Source organism: Microcebus murinus, chromosome 1, assembly GCF_040939455.1.
Source record: "Microcebus murinus isolate Inina chromosome 1, M.murinus_Inina_mat1.0, whole genome shotgun sequence".
Classification (NCBI taxonomy): Eukaryota; Metazoa; Chordata; class Mammalia; order Primates; family Cheirogaleidae; genus Microcebus; species Microcebus murinus.
Genome location: NC_134104.1, coordinates 134,208,022 through 134,230,832, shown reverse-complemented (window position 1 = coordinate 134,230,832; position 22,811 = coordinate 134,208,022). Strand labels below are relative to the sequence as shown.

General features: G+C 40.7%; 2 protein-coding genes across 4 annotated transcripts in view; one reads left to right on the top strand and one right to left on the bottom strand.

Annotated features, from left to right (window-relative positions):
• Positions 1-631: 631 nt before the first annotated feature.
• Positions 632-12,813, bottom strand: OXSM (3-oxoacyl-ACP synthase, mitochondrial). Its single transcript, XM_012786283.3, has 3 exons — positions 10,602-12,813; positions 8,733-9,746; positions 632-6,691 (listed from the first exon to the last, which is right to left on the bottom strand). The coding sequence occupies exons 2-3, from the start codon at positions 9,734-9,736 to the stop codon at positions 6,289-6,291; spliced, it is 1,407 nt and encodes a 468-aa protein (XP_012641737.1). The 5' UTR covers positions 9,737-9,746; positions 10,602-12,813; the 3' UTR covers positions 632-6,288.
• A 3,844-nt stretch (positions 12,814-16,657) lies between these two features.
• Positions 16,658-22,811, top strand: part of NGLY1 (N-glycanase 1) — a 53,929-nt gene continuing 47,775 nt past the window's right edge. For 2 of the 3 annotated variants that reach the window (XM_012786263.3, XM_012786261.3), the window contains exon 1: positions 16,658-16,868. In XM_012786263.3, coding sequence (XP_012641717.2) covers positions 16,738-16,868 — 131 coding nt within the window. In that variant the 5' untranslated portion in view covers positions 16,658-16,737. The remainder of the gene's footprint in view (positions 16,869-22,811) is intronic. The other variant, XM_012786253.3, reaches the window with a different exon arrangement.

The window sequence follows — 22,811 nt, the reverse complement described above, 5'->3', positions numbered from 1 at the left end:
CTTTAGATTGGGTGGCTAGGGAAGGTCTCTTTCCAAAAGAGACGTTTGTGCTGAAACTCAAATAACAATCAGCAGCCAATTTCACATAAATAAAAAATAGTGTTCTAGGTCAAGAGCAGAAATGAACTTGGTTATTGAGGAATAGGAAAAAAAGAAAGAAAACAAACACAACAGCAGCATGGCTGGAATGCAAGTGGTATGAGGAGAGATTAGAGAGGGAAGTCATGTCTAGATCATGTGGGGTCTCACAAGCCTTGGTAAAGTGTTTGAATTTCTTCCTAAGTCAAATGGGAAGCCATTAGCAGGTTTTCAGCGAGGAAATGACATGATTTGATTTATATTGTAAAATGATCAATTTGTCTGACAAGAATGAATGGTGTTTGGGAAGCAGTTGGGGATTGGAAGCAGAAAGACCAAGAAGTTAGCCCCTGCAAAAATGATAACAGTGGTAGAAATTAAGAGCAGTGACTACTCATGATATATTTTGAAAATACAATTGGCTGGAATTGCTGAAGGATTAGGAAAGAGAGAGAGGAAAGGGAGAAATCAAGGATGACTCTTACTAGTCTTGCGATATGAGCAACAAGGTGGTTGGTGGAGCAATTAACTAAGATTCATTCATTGTTCCTTCAAAAAATGTTCATTGAGACCAACTTATACCAGTTACTGTTCTAGGTAATAGGAACTACAGCAGTGAAAGAAGTAGCAAAAATTCCTACTCTGGTAGCATTTGTATTTCAGGGAGGATAGAAAATAGGGAAGATTTACAAAGAAGCAAGGAATTTGGGGAGGAAGATGAAGGTAACCAATTACCAAATCCTGTTGATTCTGTCCCCTAACTATGTCTTGCAGTAGTTCAAGTCAAAAACAGGTGGCAGCTGCATTACAGCCATATTCAGGGTGGACCTGAATGATCTTGGGGAGGGAAAACCTTCCCAATGGGAAGTGCTACCTGTGGTCACTCACTTTGTGCAGCAGAAGTGCCCCAAGAAGTAAGAATCTATAGAAATTCCTGGGCAATGTCCATAGGCCTGGCCTTTAGTCAGGGGTCTAGAAGGAAAAGAACTAGAAGAACAGAAGAACATCTCAATAGAGGACTGTGGATGGATATATAAAAACTTCATGAAGGGTAAAGACTTGTATGTCACACTTGATATCCACCAGAAAGCACCCATCACAGTAGAGGGACTGAATAACCAAGTAGATAAAATGACCACCAATTGACATTAGCCAGTCTCTGTCACTGGCTGCCCCAGAACTTGCAAGAAGGCACATGAATGAAGGCTACAGTGGCAGAAATGGAGGCTAGATATGGACTCAACAATATGGACTTCCACTTGCCAGGATGCATCTAGCTACTGCTGACTCCATTTACCAAGTTCAGTCTAGATACTGCTGCCTCTGAATGTCTAATCTATCTCAAAAGGAAGTACCTATGGTTCATTCTCACTGGCATTAATACCTATTTCAGGTGTGGATTTGCCTTTCCTGGCCACAGCCTCAGCTAGCATCACTATCTGCAGCCTTGTGGAATATGTGATCCACAGGCATGGGATCTCTTACAACACAGCATCTGAGCAGGAGGACCTACTGCATAGCAAAGGTCTACAGGCCCATGGGAGTAGGCCTGTAGCCATGGATCCACGGGTTGTATCACACATCACATCACCCATAAGCAGCCAGCCTCAGTGAAGCTGGAACAGTCTTCCATAGGCACACCTGAATCACAGCTCAGAGGCAACATTCTGACTGGATGTGGTGCCATCCTCAGGATGCAACATATACTTAAATCAAAGGCCTTTATATAGGGCTAAGTCTCTAACAAACACAGATAAGTTCAGGAACCAAGAGAACTGGAAAACAGGAGTAGCCCCACTTAGCATCATTTCCAATGATCCAATCACAATAAGGAATTTTGTGCTCCCCATCTTTGCAACTCTGGGCTCTGCAATGTTGCAAGTCATGGTCTCTAAAGTGCACATACTCTCTTCCCAGGAGACAAAGCAGGTATCGCATTCAACAAGGCTGTAGACGCCACTAGGACCTGGCTGTGCTATTTGACCCTAGTCAGCTGAAGAAGGTAGGGCTATGTTCACATAATTAGGACAGGGAGAATGCATGTGGCATCTACATGGTCTGCTTGGGGACCTCCTACTATCTATCCCCTTGCCTCCTGATTCCAGTGCTCTATGACACATGCAGCAACTGCTGCCTGAAAAGGGTCTAGCATGATCATCAAAGGCTTACATTCCTCAGGAATGAAGGTTTGGGTCACACCACCAGGGAAAAGCCACCAAGCCTGCCAAAATGATAAGTGAGGGTGAGGGGAATTTAGAATGAATAGTGGGTTAGGGAGAGGATGAGTACCAGTTGTAGACTGATACCAACTGCAGCATCAGAGGCTACAGCTTGTCCTACTAACTTCCCTCTTCCAAGTTTTCCCTCAGAGAGTTACACAAAAAGCTGATTTCACCACTACACAATATATCCATGTAACAAATCTGCACATGTACCCCCTAAATCTATATTAATTTTAAAAAATAAAAAAAGAAAGAAATGTTCCCTCAGAAAGAGAGGCCCATGGGAACCATGGAGGAGCTGTCCCATGAACCTGCTTGGAGAAACAGATCTCTGTGGTACAAGAGATGGATTACAATGGCTGTGGAAAATGCACAGTCCAGATCTGCTGTGCCCAGGCAGCTCCCAGCCAATCACTAGACACGGTGAGGGTAATAATGGCAGGCCCATTCCTGAGAGATGTGGAACTCCTTTATGAGATTTTGGATCATGAACTCCCCATCAGACTGATCAAAACTTTCTTAGAATGTAACTTGAGCTGAGAGCTTTCCTACCCAATCCTCTTCAATTCCTGAGTCACCTCATCTTCACAGGTGTCAGCTTTTTATCACCGTCCAAAGGTTCTCTCTGCCTTCTTCTGCTCTCTCCTTTATCCTTCACAGGTGTTTCTCCAATAACTGTCTAACACAGAAAATCTTGTTTCGGTATCTGCTTCTCAGAGGACCTGAACTAACATAAAAGATAGCTATTATTGTTTTATTAAGTTCTCTTTCTTCCTTAAATGTAAATACCCTGGGGATGAGGGTGGAATATTTGCATCCAAAACTAGTCATATACTCATGGCACTAGGCTACAGGGAATTCTCAAATATCTAGTAGAACTTTTGATAATCTCAATAACATATGTAAATGAATGATACGTGTGTGTATCCTTTGTTAAACCCCATCTACATTTGTGAGTTTCAACAAAAACTCTTTGCTCTAGATGTTTTTGCTCTATAAATTTTTTTAAAAAAATCTTTGACTTTCTTCTGTTCAAAAAGCAATACATATTCATTTAAAAAATAACAGCGAGACAAAGTATAAAATTAAAAAATAAGCTAAATAAGGATTAGGAACAGAGTAAAAGTCAAGGTTATCTATATTAATTTTTAAAATTCAGGATGGGCACAGTGGCTCATGCCTGTAAATCTAGCATTCTGGGAGGCAGAGGCAGGAGGATCACTGAGGTGAGGAGTTCAAGACCAGCCTGAGCAAAAGCAAGACAGTCTTTACAAAAAATAGAAAAATTAGCCAGGTGTGGCAGTACATACCTGGAGTCCCAGACAAAAGATTACTTGAGTCCAGGAGTTTAAGGTTGCAGTGATCTATGGTGATGTCACTGCACTCCAGCCCAGGCAACAGAGCGAGACCACCTCAAAAAAAAAAAAAAAATCAGCAATAAAAGAAAAATGAATTACTGATAAAACCTCAAAAACATTATGAAAAAAGCCAGGAGCAAAAAAGTATATCCTATATGACTCCATTTATATAAAATTCTAGAAAAGGTAAATCCTATCTATAGTGACAGAAAGCTCTTCAGTGATTTGTCTGGAGCTGGAGGGACTGACCATAAAGAAGCACAAAAGAATTTTGGGGGTGATAGAAATGTTCTTTATTTTGATTGAGGTGGTGATTACTTGTGTATGTGCATACCTTTATCAGAATTCACTGGCCTATATACTTTAAAAATGATGCATTTTATTATGTATCAATTATGCCCTAGCAAAGTTGATTTAAAAAAAACACCAAATTTTCAAGTTGGAAGAAACTTAGGTCAAAATATTCTGCTTCATCCAAGCCACAATCTTTCCTTACCTGGATTTTATAACACCTTTCTCACTGTTTTCCCTTCAGGGAATCAAGCTTCCCTCCAATGTGTTTTTCAGTCTGACATCAGTGATGTTCTTAAAAGTAAATATGATTATGTCACTCCAAATAACTCCCATTCTTCACCTGTATCAGTCAGGGTTGAATCAAAGAAACAGAACCACTAAAACAGATATAGATACTTGTTATAGGTACCTGGCCTTCCACAATTGTGAGAACTGGTTAAATGGTTCCTGTAATGCTGTTATGTTCACCTGTTATCTTCTGATGCTGGAGTGTGAAGTCCACAGGGCAGGCAGTTGGAAGAGAAGATGGATGTAAATTTCCTATAACAAGCTAGAACCCACAAAACACAAGAATGAACTGAAACCTGTCATTTCTTACTGTCTCTGACTTTGATGATATAGGACAAAGAGCTACCTGGTCCAGGAGCCAGAGAAGCTCAAGGAAGATCCAGAGGAAGGTGAAGCAGTTGCAGGCTCAGCCACTGCCTCACACCAAGGGAAGCCAGCAGGTAAGCAACATGTAAGAGCTACAAAATGGCTGCTGATTCACCTCCATCCTCTAAATCTCCCAAAAGAATCTCTTATGGACCACCTTAACCGAGAATATTCAGTACAGGGAATGCTGAGAAATGTAGCTCAGCCCAGCCAAACTGACAACTTTACAAAGCCATCCCAAACGTTAAGTGGCTTAACCTTAAGTGGTTATCCTTACTGCCTTAACATCTATTAAAATATAGGAAGCCCTATTCATTTCTGAAGATCCTATTTATCCCCTTATTCGCCCTACCCTGTTGATATATAAACTCTCATTACAACATTAACTTCCTGAGAGTCGCCCAGAAAGCAATGCCTAAGAAAAGGTGGTTTGTTTGGGAGGAGAGTCCAGAAAACATGATTAAAAACTAATAAGTGTGGGGAGGTGACAGGAAAGGGGAAAAAGAGCCAGTAAAAAGAGTGTAAGTTAATGCTGTGAGCAACCGAAGCTCCATCTCCCTGGGGATCCCCAGGAACCGTGTAGAACCTTAGATATCTCTGTGAAAGGAGGCTGAGGCGCTTATGCACCAACTGCCATCCCTTATTGGGTGAGTGTTGCCTCTGGGGAACTTGTCCTCCTACCCCTCCCAACACTTCCAGCTGGCTGCAGATGAGCTACATCTGTTGGCATTATATAGAGCCCCAAGGCAGAAATATAGAGGGACCACCAGCACTTGTGGTATGCTGGAAGAACATAAGAAACTACCAAAGCTGCAATGAAGTTAGAGGAGGGCTGAGGGGATGTGGCCTGAGTCACCAATAATTTCTGCTCTACTTCCCAAAGACTTTTATCTCCATTAATAACTATGTGCCAACGCAAATACAAAAAGAGTAAGAAATAATGCCAAACCAATTTCATTTTCTTCTTTCAGAGAACTAATGGCTTAGGGGTTTAGGGAAATTTCATTAATTTACTGAATTACAGTAAGGAAAATATATAGAAAAGAGAGTTAGATAGGTGAAGGGTATATGGACCATTAACAGCTGACAGATGTATTCAAAGAATATTGATCATTGCACAGCAAGAGCATTCCAAAAAAAAAAAAAAAAAAAGAATATTGATCAAGGATGCAAACTACCAGTTATATTGTATTTCTTCCTGTATGTTGTATGTGAATGGTACACCTGGAGTTGCTCATTGCAGCAAACCTGCATAGCACAGAGTAGCTACTCACTAAATGTCCATGAAAGGGACGGGAGTACGTGAAAGGTCATAGAAAGTTGTTTGACTTGTAATATTAGGAAAACACAGATAAGTGGTTCTCATGCGGGGGTTATTTTGTCCCCCAGAAAACATTTGGTAATGTCTAGAAACATTTTTGCTTGTCAAACTGGGGAAGGAGATGCTAGTAGAATCTAGTAGGAAGAGACCAGGATGCTGTTAAACATTCTGCAATGCACAGGACAACCTCCCTTTCCCCAACAAAGAATTATCCTACTCAAAATATCAATAGTATTAAGGTTGAGAAACCCTGACATACATAAAATGCATCAGGATATTGATAGATAGATATATAGATATATATTATCTCTTTACTTATAACATTTAAAAAATCAATATATTTAATTACAAATGATTTGTCCTACATGCCAGCAATACAAAGTGTTGCATTAGTACCACCAAAACCAAAGGAATTGGTGAGTCCAATACATCTTTTCTCAGTTTTCCATTCCTGTGCCTTTAGTGGAACATAATTGAGATCAAATTCTGGTTCTGTACAATCCAGGTTTAAAGTAGGTGGTAGTTTTCGATGATAACAAGCTAGTGTGGTAAAAGCTGCCTCGACTGCCCCTGCAGCTCCCAACAGATGTCCTGTGGCTCCCTTAGTTGAGGAAACTGCAAGGGCATATGCATGGTCTTTGAAGAGACGTTTGATAGCTTTGTTTTCAGCAGCATCTCCCAATGGTGTGGAAGTAGCATGTGCATTGATGTAAGATATCTCTTCAGGTTGTACACCTGCATCTTTGACAGCAGCAGCCATACATCTGATAAAATAAGAAAAGAAATTTAATTTATCAGGACTAAGTTTAATTTTAACAGGAGATTCTTTTTCTATATGGCATATGTGAAAGAAATACAGTTATCCTAGCACTGAATGAAAAGAATCCTTCGCTCTAGTAACAGAATTCCATCTTGGAGTACCACATCAGTTAGAATGCCATTTGCATGGAAATTATGAATCACACACCTGGGACTGAATCACTATGAGTTAAACACATAAGCCTATGGATTGTATAATCGCTAATAAAATGTAATTCCATTTATTTGAATTGGCACTTTTCCTTGAAGAAAAAACCATGTTGAGTGAAGACCAGAACAATTTTTCTTCTAGGGATTTCTTATGAATGTGGCAATGTTTTATGAGCATTATAACTACATTTTAATGTTTTCTTTCACATTTAAATGTAAAACTTGGCATATTTCCCAATAATCTACTACTTCAGTGCTTCAAATAACCTTTCAAAATCTTCTTTATTTAGGCTATTAAGAATTCTAAATAAATAAAGAATTCCCAAATTCCTTTTTGGTCCCCCAAACCAAAAAGCAAAGAAACAAATCTAAAAATTAAAAAAATTTCTATGGAAGAACTTTTGAACACCTTTTAGATGTTAACATCCCTTTAGTTCCTGAAATATATCTATATCTACATCGATACAGATATTTCTTAATAGGCAGCTTAGAGTATAATTTGAAGGGTGCTGAAAGGATTCTCCTAAATATTACTATTTCTTCATCTAGCTTGTTACTATGCTTGACATTTTTAGCACCAGCAACTACTCACTAAAATTCAAAAGTGTAACTCCCAGGGGTTGACAAACTATGGCCCTGGATAGATGCCTGAAAGCAGGCATAGACAACAAGTAAATGAATGGCCATAGATGTGTTCCTATGAAAGTATTCAGAATACTACAATGGCAGAGTTGAGTAGTTGCAACAGACTCTATGGCCTACAAAGCCAAAAATATTTACTACTTGTCCCATTACAGAAAAGGTTTGCTAACTCCTGGCTAATTTAACTGAGTAAAACATAATATGATTTAAGAACACTAGGCTATTAGCTAACATATTGACATGTCATCAGTTTTTTGTTTTTTTTTAACACACTACTTATCTTTTCTACAATTGTTAAATTGCTTTTCAAAGTATGGCCTTTAGACCAGCAGCATCACCATCACCTAGGAGCTTATTAGAAATACAGAACCTCAAGTGCCACCCTAGATGTACACAGAATCAGCATTTTAATAATACCTCTGGGTAATTCAAGATTGAGAATTGTTGATTTGAAAAGAACAGAAGCCTGTTGAAATGGAGCAGAGACCAGACACATCTAGAAGGATTGATTTTACTGAGTCTGAGGAAGGATCAAGGAAGAGGACAACTGTGGGAGGGAGCACACTGATGCTTGTTAAGCAGAAATGGAGGCATGAAAAGTTGGCAGAGACACATATGGTCTTCTTCACAACTTTACTGGCCTTAACTCAAATGCAATTTTTGTAAGGAAGTTCAAATGTTTCCAAATATTTCAAATGTTTAAAGGAAAGAATTCAAAACCATATTTAGTCTAAAATGGAAAGACAATAAAGATAATGTACACCAAGGCCTGATACTACAAGTTTCCCTAATTTGGGACTCCACTTAAGTGTCTTATTTGAAGACATATTTTGTTTTGTTTTGTTTGTTTTTGAGTCAGAGTCTCACTCTGTTGCCCGAGATAGAGTGCCGTGGCGTCAGCCTAGCTCACAGCAACCTCAAATTCTTGGACTCAGGAGATCCTTCTGCCTCAGCCTCCCAAGTAGCTGGGACTACAGGCATGTGCCATCATGCCCAGCTAATTTTTTCTATATATGTATTTTTTAGTTGGCCAATTCATTTCTTTCTATATTTAGTAGAGACAGGGTCTCGGTCTTGCTCAGGCTGTTTTCAAACTCCTGACCTTGAGCAATCCACCAGCCTCGGCCTCCCAAACTGCTAGAGCCACCACGCCCAGCCTGAAGACATATTTTGAAAGAAACAACCAGTCTTTACCTTAAGGCACCTTCTCCTTCAGGATTGGGGGCAGTTATGTGACCAGCATCACCTGAGAGTCCATAGCCCAAAATTTCTGCATAAATTCGGGCCCCTCTTTGAACAGCATGTTCATGTTCTTCCAGCACCAGTACAGCTGCGCCTTCTCCCATTACAAAACCATCTCTTTTTGGATGAAACGGTCGACATGCCAACTTAGGATCTGAGTTTGTGCTCAGAGCCCGGGCTCTGGAAAACCCAGCAAGAGATAAAGGGCTAATGCAAGAATCGGTACCTCCAGCCACCATCACATCAGCATCACCATGGGCTATAAATCTAAAAGAGTCTCCCACAGCATGAGCTCCTGTGGTACAGGCTGTGGATACTGCATGATTAGGGCCCTTGAGTTTATATCGAATACTGATCTGGCCTGCTGCCATATTGATCAGAATCTTAGGAACAAAGAATGGGCTAACTTTATTGTAACCTTTTGCCTGAAACATCAAAGCAGTTTCAGAAACAACTTCAAGAGGAATCATGCCCATGCCAATTGCAACACCAGTAGCTGCTTGATCAGCTTCTGAATGAGGATGCCAGCCAGAATCTTTCATGGCTAATTCTGCAGCCCCAAGGGCCATGATGGTGGGAGAAGACATTGACTTGATATCTGATTTGGACACAAAGTTTTGTTCACTGAACTGACCTTCATCACAACCTCTTGGCACAAAAGCAGCAACACTGCAAGGGATACTCTTATATTCTTCACCAACCATTGAAACAATTCCACTCTCTCCTTGGATAAGACGGTCCCATACCAGTTGCGTTCCAATACCAAGAGGAGTCACTAAGCCAATGCCTGTAATGACAACTCGCCTATGCAATTTAGATGTTGGCACAGTCCCAAAAAACTTCCTTTTACTTCTTGTTAACCGCTGACATAATCTTGGATATAGAAGATGAGTGCTTGTAATTTTCAGGAAATTCTGCAAGCAGTCTGACAACATGGCTGAGACTCTGATGATCATAAACACATTCCTGTAACAGACCACAATACACTCAGAAGGTATTCACTGTTTAAAATCTTAAGGGCCAAAGAAAGAACATCTAAGGTGTTCTTTTGGGTGCTTGGTATAAGGGGCTAATGTGCACAGAGAATGTGCATCATTTCAATTTATACTTTATCCTCAGACCACCTGTTTAGACTTAACTCCCATTTTAGATTGTAAGTACCCTCAGACATTGGAAGACAAAGAAGTGAATTATTCATGGAATTCACCAAATCAGAATTAATAACTATAAAGGCAGTCCTAACCCGATCAGGGCTGCAGGAAGCATCTTTTTTCATGATTACTGAGGACTTATTCTAAATACCATTTCTGGCGGCAGTGGCACAGAAAATATATTTCAGGGCCTGTTCTTTGAGGTGCAGTAAGTGGGCTTTATCAACCTTCAGTCCTTAGAGATAACCAGCATTTCTGAAAGGCCACCCAGGACCCAAAGCCCTAGCCTGATCGTTTGGACTCTTGGGTTGACAATCGACTCTGTGACTGGGCTTGCTACTAGGAGAATGGAAGAGGTCTTTCCACTCCTCTAAACTTCACCGATCAGGTCATCTGTGGAAGGCAAGGTTAGGACCCCAGAGGTACTACGAAGGCCGAGGGCTGGAGTAAAAGGGTGTGGCCACTCCCTGCACCGCCGGCTCAAGCACAACCACACACCCAAAGCAAGTATGTTGAGAGGAAAAGAAATCAGTCCCAAGATTTCTTCCCTCCCTCGGACTCCCCTCTTTCCTCCTCTCGGACTCTCCCCCCCTCGGACTCCCCTCTCAAAATTCATCCCCGACAGTGGGCTGTGGAGGGGCGCAGGAGGAGAGCAGCGAACGAGCGATACCTGTAACAGGGCTAGCACTGGACGCGCAGCCAGGGGTGCTTGGTGATGACGCTCCCGAGCGCGCGCACGCACACGCACGTAAGCACATGCGCGCTCGCACGCACGCGTCACGTCCCAGCCGGCTTCAGCCGGTTCTCTTTGCGCCGCGTCACCTTGGCGGAGGTCAGACGGTGGGCGGTGGCAGGGTAGCCGTTAGTTGGCCTGAGACACCGCCGTCGGAACCACGGAGACTGGCAGATGATCAAGGACGTGCGAATAACGCGAGAAGATAGCGTTATTGCCCAGCAAAAGGGAATTTTTCTTTGGTTATGCCCAAAGGTTTGCGTGTTGTCGGAGAAGGGACACCATCATTTTCTACTGGAATCCTCGGAAAGAATTAAGAAATTATTGTAGCCTCAAAGTTATTACTGTATTTCCCAAAGTTATTTATAATAATGAGTAAAGTAGAACAAAAATGCCCAACATCAGGAAATTGTGTATTTTGTGGCACATCCAAATGTCAGGCAGCCATTTGAAAGGATTTTATAGGTGAATGTTAATGTGCAAAGATGTTGAGACTATTTTTTAGAAGGTATATCTATCTACAAAACAGCATATATCCATGTTTTCAAAAATAACTTTTTAGAGGTCTGCAAGGATATACAATGATTTTGATGTTTCCGTCCTTATTTTTGCTTAGCTTTATTTACTGCTTACAATAAGTAATGCTTTTGTAGTTATAACAGTTTTTAGTTTTTAACAGTTGTTTCCAGATCTAGGGCAGTGTTCAAAATATCACACCTAATGTCTGACAACAATGGAGGCATTTATTTGTGTCTGAAAAATTCATTAGCTTTATTTGCACAGAGCTGGCTGTGAATCTGTAAAGGGAGACTATAACATGTAAATATAAAAAAGCAAGAAGTCAGTTAGGTGGTGTTTTTTGACCATCTGTTGTTCACAGGCCTTGAGGCAGAAGTGTCCTGTGTGGTATCTTCCACAAACTGCTGAGTATTGCAGTATAATCAATGTCAAATGAGGTGTAGGACAAAGCAATAGTAAAAGCCTGAGAGTAAAGCAGAGGCTGGATCACAGAAGCTTTGGGTGTCATACTGAAGATTTTGGATTTGATCCCATGAGTCAGAGATCATATGCTGGTAGCCATGGTCTAATTTGGAGTGCAACACCCTTTTTTACTAAATCGAAATTCCTCTGGAAATATCATAGTAAACTCTCTTTCCCTTCACTAGTCTTCCCTACTCCTTTTTGCCTAGAAGAAAGCCACTTTATACATTTAAGTTACCTGGCTCCTGGCACCATTTAACTTTAGAATGTGGGTAAAAGGAGCCATAGAAAATTTTTTTTTACCAGGAGAATAACATGATCAGATGTGTGCTTTAGAAAGGTTATCATTGCAGGAGTGTACAGGATGGATTGGAAGGATGCGGGAATGAACACAGGGAAGAGATTTTAAAACTGGATGGAACATGATGAGGCCCTGAACTAAGGCAATGGCAAGGAAGAGAGATGCAGGAGATCTTGAGCAGGAAATATTGCTAGGATATTGTCCCTGATTAAGTGGGGGTGGGTTTTTCTCTCACAGCTAGGAAGTCCTCTGTCTCTTCTCACTTCATCTGAGGATTATGTTAAATTCACCCTCCTCAATGAAACTACAGCTCAATTAAATTTTTTTCCTCTAAATTAGTAGTTCTCAAACTTTACTTTGCATCAAAATCACCTGATGGGCTTGTTACTACAGTTTGGTGGGCCCAGCCTTTAAAAATGGGGCTTGAGAATTTGTCTTTCTGATAAGTTTCCTGGTGATGCTGGTGATGCTGGACTAACCGTTGCTCTAAACCAGGGGTCCTCAAACTTTTTAAACAGGGGGCCAGTTCACTGTCTAGAGGGCCAGACTATAGTTTAAAAAAAAACTATGGGCCGGGCGTGGTAGCTCACGCCTGTAATCCTAGCACTCTGGGAGGCTGAGGCGGGAGGATCGCTCAAGGTCAGGAGTTGGAAACCAGCCTGAGCAAGAGCGAGACTCCGTCTCTACTAAAAATAGAAAGAAATTAATTGGCCAACTAAAAACATACAGAAAAAATTAGCCGGGCATGGTGGCGCATGCCTGTAGTCTCAGCTACTCAGGAGGCTGAGGCAGTAGGATTGCTTGAGCCCAGGAGTTGGAGGTTGCTGTGAGCTAGGCTGATGCCACGGCACTCTAGCCCGAGCAACAGAGTGAGACTCTGTCTCAAAAAAAAAAAAGCCAACTATGAACAAAATTCCTGTGCATACTGCATGTATCTTATTTTGACGTAAAAAATCAAACAGGCAAAAACAGCCCCATGTGGCCCATGGGCCGTAGTTTGAGGACACCTGCCTCATTATAATTTCCATGAGAGTAAGGACCATGCTTATCTACTTGACTGTTTAACAGTGCTTAGCACAGTGGTTGGCATTTAGTAGTCACTTCATAAATATCTGGTGAATAAGTGAATTATGGAAAGAATGAATAAACACTCTTACATTTGCTAGTGTATGGGCCCTTTTTGTGCACTGCTTATCAAATGACTTTTGTTTTACTCTTCACAGTAACTTGTTTCCTCAACTAAAGGGCTATTTGTGTGTAAGTTATTATCATTAGATTTGTCTTTCCTACTAGATTAAAAGTATGCCATCTATCTCAGACTGCGTTGTGCACAGCACAGTAGGCCCTGAATAAATAGTCATTGGTTAATCACTTAGTGCAGTTACACAATAGTGAATCACCACACCAATTCCTGAAAGGCTTCAACCCTTCTCCTTGCTGATGATCTTTATTGAGGTTAACTTTTATATGTATAATAAAACCAATCTTGTGGAAAATTTAGTGGGTTATTTCTTTTTCCTATTTCATTAAAGAATAGTGCCACAATGTGTCAGCTCCAGAGATGATGTTCTTAATGGAGGTGGAATGCTGAAAAAAAATTCATTATTTTAGAACAAAAAAAACCTCAAAAGAATAGGAAGTTCAAAGCTGATTTAATACTAAACTATCCTTTGGTTGTTTGAAGCAATGATGGATATAAAGAAATTCAGGGTAGCGTAAAGAAAACTGAAGAATCAAAATGTCTTCAACTTGATTTACATGGAAGAAAAGGAAAAGAGTGAGACAAAACCCCTTATTATAATAAATTCCCTTAATGGCTTTATAAATGGTGGTATCCAAAAGAGACTAGTTACTCAACAACTTAGAGATGTTGGTAAAGAGTTATCTGGAAGGACTCAAATTTCAGGTGATTTTAAAAAACTAAATGGTGATTTCTATGATATTATGAACTATACATTATCATCACAGTATTAATGCTATGGCATTGGTGTTCACACTGTGGTGGCATATTCCCCCACAAAAGTACTTTATGGCCATTATATCTGAGCTGAGCTGAGCTGACAGCATTCTGCCCCTCCCCTATCCTCCTTGCTTCAATTCCAGAGCATTTCCACTTTGGTGTTTTATAGAGAGAGACGCTAAGATTGTATTTGAAAAAAAAGTGATCTTTTGCTTTAAAAAAATCATAAATACTGTATAATATTTTTATATATTGTAAGGATAAATAAATGTACCAGTGGAAAAAAGAAACCCAAATTAAGGTATAGTTTGTGGCAGAGACAGCTAGTTATAACCTCATGTGAACTAAATACAATTTTAAGGCTCACCCCCCTACCAGCTGACTGAATGGACCTCTCATGGCCAAAGGAATATCCTAAAACTAAATTGTCTGCCAGCGGGAGGGAGGTCAGAAATGGGTCATCATGCCCCCCTCCCTTCTTGGAGACATCCTTTGTAACCCATTAACCAGGCCTAAGGGTATGCAAGACAAACCTGCAGGTCCTCAATTTACACAGCAAATCTATGTCTGGTGGCTTATCTCTTATAACAGCTCCTTAAGTTAAAACATTCCAAGCCTTTAGACAAAGCTTCATGTCTTTAACCAATTACAAGCCAAAGAATCTTTAAACCCACCTATAACCTGTAAGCCCCCCACCCTGAGATGTCCCACCTTTTTGGGCCAAACCAATGTATGCCTCCTACATATTGATTTATGACTTTACCTGTAACCGCTGTATATGATTTTTTATGTATAAAATCAAACTAACCCAGCCACAGCAAATCCACTTGCTCAAGGCCTCTTGGGAGTGGCTTCAGGTCATGGTCCTCAAATTTGGCTCAGAATAAATCTCTTTAAAATTATTTTACAGAGTTTGGCTTCCGTTGACACCCAGCACTACCACCCTCTCATTCCATTATGTAATTGTGAGAGGTACCTGTCCAGCCAGAGACTACATTTCCCAAGCCTCCACCCTTTTTATCCAGATGGGGCCTCATTCTTGCTAACCATATGGTAGACAAAATGTTGTATGTCATTGCTGGGCTCATGTGGTTAACAAGTAGGTGTACCCTTTTTTGTTTTGCCCAACCACTGACTAAATGCATAAGTCTCTCAGGCTCTATGGCAGGAGTTAGCAAACTACAACCTGCAGGCCAAACCCAGCAGGCTGCCTATTTTTGTAAATAAAATTTCACTAGAACATAGCTATGCCCACTCATTTTAAAGTATTGCCTATGGGAGTTGCAACTGCAGAGGCAGAGTTTCAATATTAATTAGTTAAGATATACCCTGTGGTCCATAAAGCCTAAACATTCACTCTTTGCTCCTTACAGAAAATGTTTGTTGACTACTGTTACAAGGGAGGGAAGGAGCATGGGGTCACTGACTAATGACAACTGCATTATTAAACTGTTATATGAGCCAGAAATTTATCTTGCATTAAGCCACTGAAAATTTTAGTTACAGCTGCTAGCAACATACTATCTGTTGAACACACTATTCTTCCAAGTTGGTCCCAAAACCTACTTGTTTATTAAAAACTTATACATACTGGGCAGATTAATGGTAATTAAAGTGGATAGCATAGCTCACGGGCTTGCTCAGAGATATTGGGAAAAAACTTCAAATCTTAAAAGCAAACAGATGAAATATCAACCTTTCAAGGTTACTTAGATAACTTATCTTAAAAAACGTAAGGTTAAGAAAAATATTTGTTGAGGTTTGGAAAGGAATTTCTAAAAAGAAGGAAGCCATTGGTGAAGTATATTATCAAAGGCTTGGTGAGGCACACGCTGCATTAAAGTAGTCAGGGATGCATCTTCTAATAGGAATAAAAGACGCTGATCAAATGATCAAGACTCACAAAATAATACCCTTACAATGTGGGATGCAAGTTTTTATCCTCCCCGCCCCCTATTCTATTGTGTTCTCTTTTGTTATTACCATGTATGTGTTTTATGCTAGTCGCCAGACGGTAAACTCATGAGCCCACTCATTAATGTATTTTTCAACCTGTGGTTTAAAAAACACTTCTTCACAGAGGAATCATACTATTTGAGGTGGGACTTTTAAAATAAGAGCTTTTCAATCTTTTACATAATTCTGAAAAGAAATCAACACATCGTAAACCCAGCAGAGCCTACAGCCACGCTTTTTGTTTTTGAACGTGTGTTGTTCCTTCCTTCTGGGGTCTCTCATCGACATCTGTCTCTGGAACGCCCTGACAGCCAGAGAAGAGAAGGTTGTTTTTATTTGTGGGGAATGGAGGTCGGTATAGGCGAGTGCTCCGCCTTAGCAGCTCGATCAATGGAAGCTGGCCGTGGGTCGCGGAGGAATGAACCTGCGTCTCTGCGAGGCACAGGACAGCACCTGCTCGCTGCGTGTCCGCCTAGGCCTAAGCCTGCCGCCCCGCTGAGGAGAGCTTTTAGGCCCTGAAGACCCAGCACGCCGCCCCTGCCGGCCAAGCCCCCTCCCCGCTCCCCGACCAGGCCTCCGCCCCTCGCAACCAGGCCACCGCCCCCAAGCCCCCCAACCCTTACGACCGGGCACCCTACCCTTCCTAGTCGAACCCACCTGCCTCCCCGGCCTTCCTCCCCCTCCCCGAACAGCCCTGCCGGACCAGGTCCCCCCCACCTTTCGAACAGCCCCTCGCCCCACCCGAAGAGTCCCCGCGGCTCGCGGCCGAGGCCCCCCGCCCCTCCCGGCCCGCCGCGGTGGCCGCGCGCGCTGAGGCGCCTGCTCAGTGCGGGACGCGGCGCGCGGGGGGCGGTGACGGCCGCTGGCGCTCAAGCATGGCGGCCGCGGCGCTGGGCAGCTCCTCCGGCTCGGCGTCCCCGGCCGTGGCCGAGCTCTGCCAGAACACCCCTGAGACCTTCCTGGAGGCCTCCAAGCTGCTGCTCACATACGCTGACAACATCCTCAGGTGCGAGGCCACAGGGTTGGACGGGGGTGCTCGGGCAGGCCGGCGGTGGCGCCTGCTCAGCCCGGGTCTGGGGGCGCCCGGCCCGGACGCCAGAGGTCGGCGAGGCCCAGAGCGCCCCGGGCCCGGACCTGGCCTCAGCTCAGCGTCCGAGCGGCTGGCCAGGGGTTCCCAGGACCCGGCCGCGTTCCACCGCCGCCCGAGGAGAGGAAGTTTCCTTGCAGTTGTGACTTGACACCTCATGTCGGGGTGCTCGGCGTGAACTGGGGGTCCCAGGGATAGGGCAGGGCGGAGGGGAGGTGGGAGACGTGCCCCAGACACGGCCTCTCATCTCCTTGTTCAACTGTCCTGAATGTCAGCACGTAAACGGTAACAGCGTTTCGTTCCCACTGCGAGTATTTTTCTGAGCAGGGTGGCTTACATTTCCACAGCCTTATCAGAAGTTAGTTCCTGACAAAGTGATGTTTTCTTCCCATTTTGTGAATATCCTAGAACTAAAGCATAATACTTCCGAAGTGGTGGGGTTTTGAATTTTTGATGGCTTTTGTGTGTGTGTGTGTGTGCGCGCATTTTTGTTGATTGAAACATTAACCATAGTATTTTACAGTTAAGTGTTTCATGTTAATGGCTGGATTCTACTATTCAACATTACCCTGTAAATAAGTAAGCATTAGTGAAGGTTATCACTTTTGATGAGAGTAGTTTGCTTCATTCTTCCTGTGAGCAAAAAATATACTTCTAGAGCTTTAAGGGACCTTACAGATTTGAGGGATTGGGAGGCAAATTTGATTATTCATTTTGAACCATTACCCACCCTCAACTCTTCAGATCAAATGATATTGTGTCTTAAAGAGGGACATGGTGTGTGGACGAGGGAAATAGAACTTAGGTTAAAGGAGCTCCAGGTGCTTTAGCGGTGTTACTTCGTTTATCAGGTTACAGTGATCATCTAGGTTCTCTGTCCTCAGCCCCTTGGTACACTTGCTCTTCTAAGTGGTTGGTATATTGGCATGAAGTCTAACAGGAAATTCTTCTCAGTTTCAAGGTTATAGGTTTCATTTGACTCATTTTTTAAAGACATTGGTTACAAGAGCAGTTTTTTTTAATCCATGGAAATAATATTGTTCATTTGGGTGATATTAATGATTTTTAAAGTAAATTGAAGGGAAAACATATTGAACCCTTTTTATGTGCCAGATGCTATGATCAATGCAGCATGTGGCCTGTTCATTGCTACAATTGTGACCTATGGGGGGGACAGCCATCCTCTGTGACAACTTCTCAACTCACCTTTTCTTCCTTGAGAGGCCTTACATCTCCTCAGAATTCATGGATGGCAGTGGACTCTGAATGAACCAAGAGACCGAGTTCTCCCAAAACCCATAAGCTGGGACTTCCCACCTGGAAAATCACTGAATTATAAAAACCTCACTATTCAGAAAAGAGAGGTGGCCTTCTAATGAGTACCAACTTCTTTCAATCAGTGAAACTGAAAATGCTGAGATCCAGTTGTTTTGAGGAAGAAAACCTTTGCATGCAAATAATGACATTTAACATCATAATCGCCATTATGAATGTTTACTAAACTCCTAAAAGACACTTGACATGCTGTCAGTTGCAGTTTTTACTGATGGCTTATGTTTCTGATCTTGAAGAGTTTTTATCTAAAAAAGAAATTAGGGGAATTTAGAACTCATGTAATTGGAGATGATATGAAAAATTTCCCTTTTTAGTTTGTCTTAGGCATTATAATAGTGTCCCTGTCCTCATACTCTTAGAATTCAATCTCCTTCAGGCTGCAGTGGGGAGGAAGGAGGGGACTGATAACCCCCAAGTTCAGGGACTTGCTAACTTCTTAACAGAAAAGCTCCAGATCCCTTCTTGGTCCGCAGCCACACAACTTTACAGATCTGCCAATCCAACTTATTTGAGAGTGGAGGAAAGCAAGGTTTTCTGTTCCTTTTGCTGTTTGGGGAAATCCACTAGCATTAGAGCTAAGGGACTATATAAGGGATATTGTCTTGATACCCTTTGCTCCTACTTCAGGGTCCAATATACAGTTGAGTCCTTGAACAACACAGGTTTGAACTGGGCAGGTCCACTTATGTATGGAGTTTCTTCAACTGTGCACTAATGAAAAATACAGTATTCCCCAGAGGCCAGTTTTTCATATAAGACAGGGCTGACTGTGGGACTTGAGTAGCATGGATTTGGGGATGGAGGTGGGGGTGTCCTAAAACCGATCCCCCATGTAAACTATGGTATTTTATAGAATGAGTGCTCAAATGAGAATTTCATTAGCAGATTTGATGTTTTTGAAACAGTGATACTTTTTGCTATATACACTGCATCTCAAGTGAAAATAATACTTTTATTAAGTTTTAAATTACTGCTTTGGATGATGTTTATCATGTCCTCTCACTAGCAGTCATGAATCATTATGAAATAAAACATGCTAATTTGGATACACAAGGTGCCATGAGTTTCCACTTTTTACCTTTTTTTCAGTTTACTGACTTCTAGATAAAAATGAGCTATTTTCAATAATATCTGCTTTCTCAAAAATTTGTAATAGTTTCCCTGACATTCCATAGGGATTTCTTACATACTTTGCTTCATTGGTTCCATAAAATGTATATTAGATTTTCCACTAATTTTCTTTGCAAACTTCACACAGTTATTAATTAACAGCTGCACTGGGTGTGTTTGGAAAATGGCAAGAATGGAAAATGATTTCTTCAAAGAACATAAATATATTTGGGAGAAAGGCACAAGTATGGAATACAATTACAGCGTAAAATCTAGAGAACAATTTTAAGATGATGTTTAAGCACTTAAATATTTTTGTGAGGCACTTGCAGGGAACCTGACATGGGACAGTTTTGAGAATGTAGGTTTGATAAGGTGAGACTGGTTGATGGAGTAACAGAAAACATGTATCTGACATGATAGGCAGGAGAAAGCAATTGTAGTTTCTGTTGTCAAAGAGAAGCATAATGAAAAAGTTCCATGTTGAATAATGTGAGACACAAGGCATTGATTTCTAATTGTGAAGCTATTGTGTAGTCATAAATGTAAATGGAGATTAATGGAGAAAGAATTGTTGTAGTCAGGGATTGGCATTTCTCCATGACTGAATGCATGGAGTGGAACTGGTAATGGGAGAAGATAAAATAATCAAAAGTAATTTTAGTTTTCTACTCTATTACCATTGACACCTGGAGAAATTGAGGATGGATAGTTGATTGAGGATTGGTGAATTTGTTGGCAGCTTCCGTGGCAAAGAGCATGGAAGTTTTATAACCAGACATGTTTCATGTTAAACTAGATTAAGTGTATAAGTTTTGCTTGTTAGAAACACAGAATAATAGAGGTAGAGCCAGAGATGGGTCACATAATGGTTCTTAAGGCAAAGAGAAGATTTTGAAAAATTTAGGTGTATCTCAGAATAACAGAATTTTAGAACTAGATATAAATTTAAAGATACCTGCAAACCAGCTTTTGTGATGGGTAATACAAATACATGATTATAGGATGCACTTATGTACTAAGTTTCCACTTATGTGAACCCTTTCTGAGATCATTCTTTCTAAAGAAGATGAGGGCTAGTAAACAATCACATGTATTTAATCCTCAAAGTTTCTGAAATTATGGAATAGGTAATTTTTTCTTTTTTCTGAGATGCTATTATTGTTGCCTACTATTAACATGTCTTACAATCTTAGAAATATGGTAGACTATGACATATAAAGTGAAAAGTGTGACTTTTTCCTACCATTCATACCATAAGAACACAGGCTAATTTTCCATAAGTTAAATAATTTGATAACTGGGGGGGGGGGTATGACAAACTTGGAAGACACCAAAATATGTTCAAAGTGATGCTTGAGTGATATATAGGAAATTTTGCTGCCCTTACAAGAGCCTATTCATTCAGCATTATCAACAACTCAGAAAAATCCCAAGCAAAGGTACGAAATAATTGCTAACAAGCAGCATAAATAATACAAGTTACAGAGATAGTTAGTGGGCAGCAGAGATAGAAAAAACACAGAGCAATGCATTACATCAAAAACTGAGAAAAGTCTTCAGAAAAAATTAAGTTAATGGAAGAGACTGAGCAAAAGTGAAGTCGATCCTTAGGATTACTTTAACATACTGAAGGATAAGGAGTGTGGTGATGAGTGCAAGGACGGTGTACACACTGGGATGATGCTGAAAAGTTAAGAATTTAAGAAAATATTTGTATGGCACTTTTCCAAGGTCAGGAAACAGGATCTCATAAGTTTGAGGTCTGATGGCCCTACAGACAAGTTCTCTAAGTCTTTCAGGGCTTCAGGGGCAGGCTGTTGACATTAGTCTATGCTCCAGATGTTGGCTGGTTTGCTCAGCATACTTCGTAAGAGAAAGATAGGATTTGGAGAACTGGATTTGACTCATTACTGGACCCTATTTGTAATATGCTTTTAGTGAGAAAAACAGATAAATGATATGTGAGATTCAAAGATGTTATAAAAAAATTGCTCATTAAAAATTAAAGAGGAAAATCTAAACTACATATCAACGTTTACATTGAAACAAGATATATCAAAATAAGCTATATCTTAGCATCTAGTGTAAGTTTTATAAGAATTTCTGAACAGTAGAGAAAGAAGAAACACTAGAAAATCAAGCAGAGAGAAACACTCTAAGTATGTAGAGATCTGAGATATATTGGCAAAAAAATAGATCAAAATAGTTAAACAGATTTGAACCAGTAGGGTGTATCATCCTGGTGGTACTGACATATTTATGACCCTGTGGAATGTGTTGAGTGTCATGAAAAGATGCCTCATTTACTTGTAACTAGCTTTGATAAATGTGCAGTTATTTTACAGTTTTTTGTTGAAGTAGTAAGAAAGAGAGGCCACTTGTAGCAGCCTGTGGGTTAGAAAGGCCAGAGGTGCCAAACATTCTGCAGTGCACAGGGAAGTCCCCACGACAAAGGCCCCAAATGTTAGTAATGCTGAGATTGAGAAACCCTTATCTAATAGAAGAGTAGGGGATAAATTTTTCTCTGTTTTTCAACTATCTGTGATTCTCAGATTACATGTGGTGAAGAACGTTGTTTTTGTTTTTAATTTCCAATGCTTTGTGGACCTGTAACTTTTGTAAAATACAGTGAAAATTTCATGGCAATATCAAATTGCTATAAAAATTACTGAACACTCTCAATGACTACTCTTTTCATGGATGGATAATTAAGAATTTATAGATCAGCACCAATCTGTGGACATTTTTTTGAAGAGCACTTTAGAACTTTTGTCTCTGAATATTCTGTAATAAACTTGAATAAATTTTGAAATGAAAGAAAAAGAAGCTTAATAACATTCCTTTAGTATTTATGACCATTTGGCAATCAGGAATTGATGGAAAACATGCAAAGCTTATTAAAACTTGGACAATTAAAATATTTGGGGGTTTTGTTTTTATATCCAAATAGCTAGAAAACATGTATAATTAAGACAAGAATGACAAATCAGTTGCTAGCATGTGCCCACACCCCATTTCATACCTTAGGCAGATAGCCACAGCACACGTCATATGGACTCCAGACACAGCCTCAGAATCCTTCTTAACATAGTGCTAATGGAAGCCACAACCACTTTAAGGCAGTTGGTGTCAGATATGAAACTTTTCATCCTAAACTATGTTTTGAGGGTCTTTTAAATATAATACTATGATTATCTTAACCTTGTATCTTCTTTCTGATTAAACAAAAATCTTTCTGATTTATCAGGGTTATTAAAAATCTCAAAGCTTTTCACGTGCTGGTTACTCATGTATACTATTCAGAATCTTAATTACGGTAAAAAGAAATTTATATCTTTTATTACCATACTTTTTTGTGTCAAAAATATATCTTGAACTGAAGCAGAACTTATAGCAAAAACAATCACTGATGTA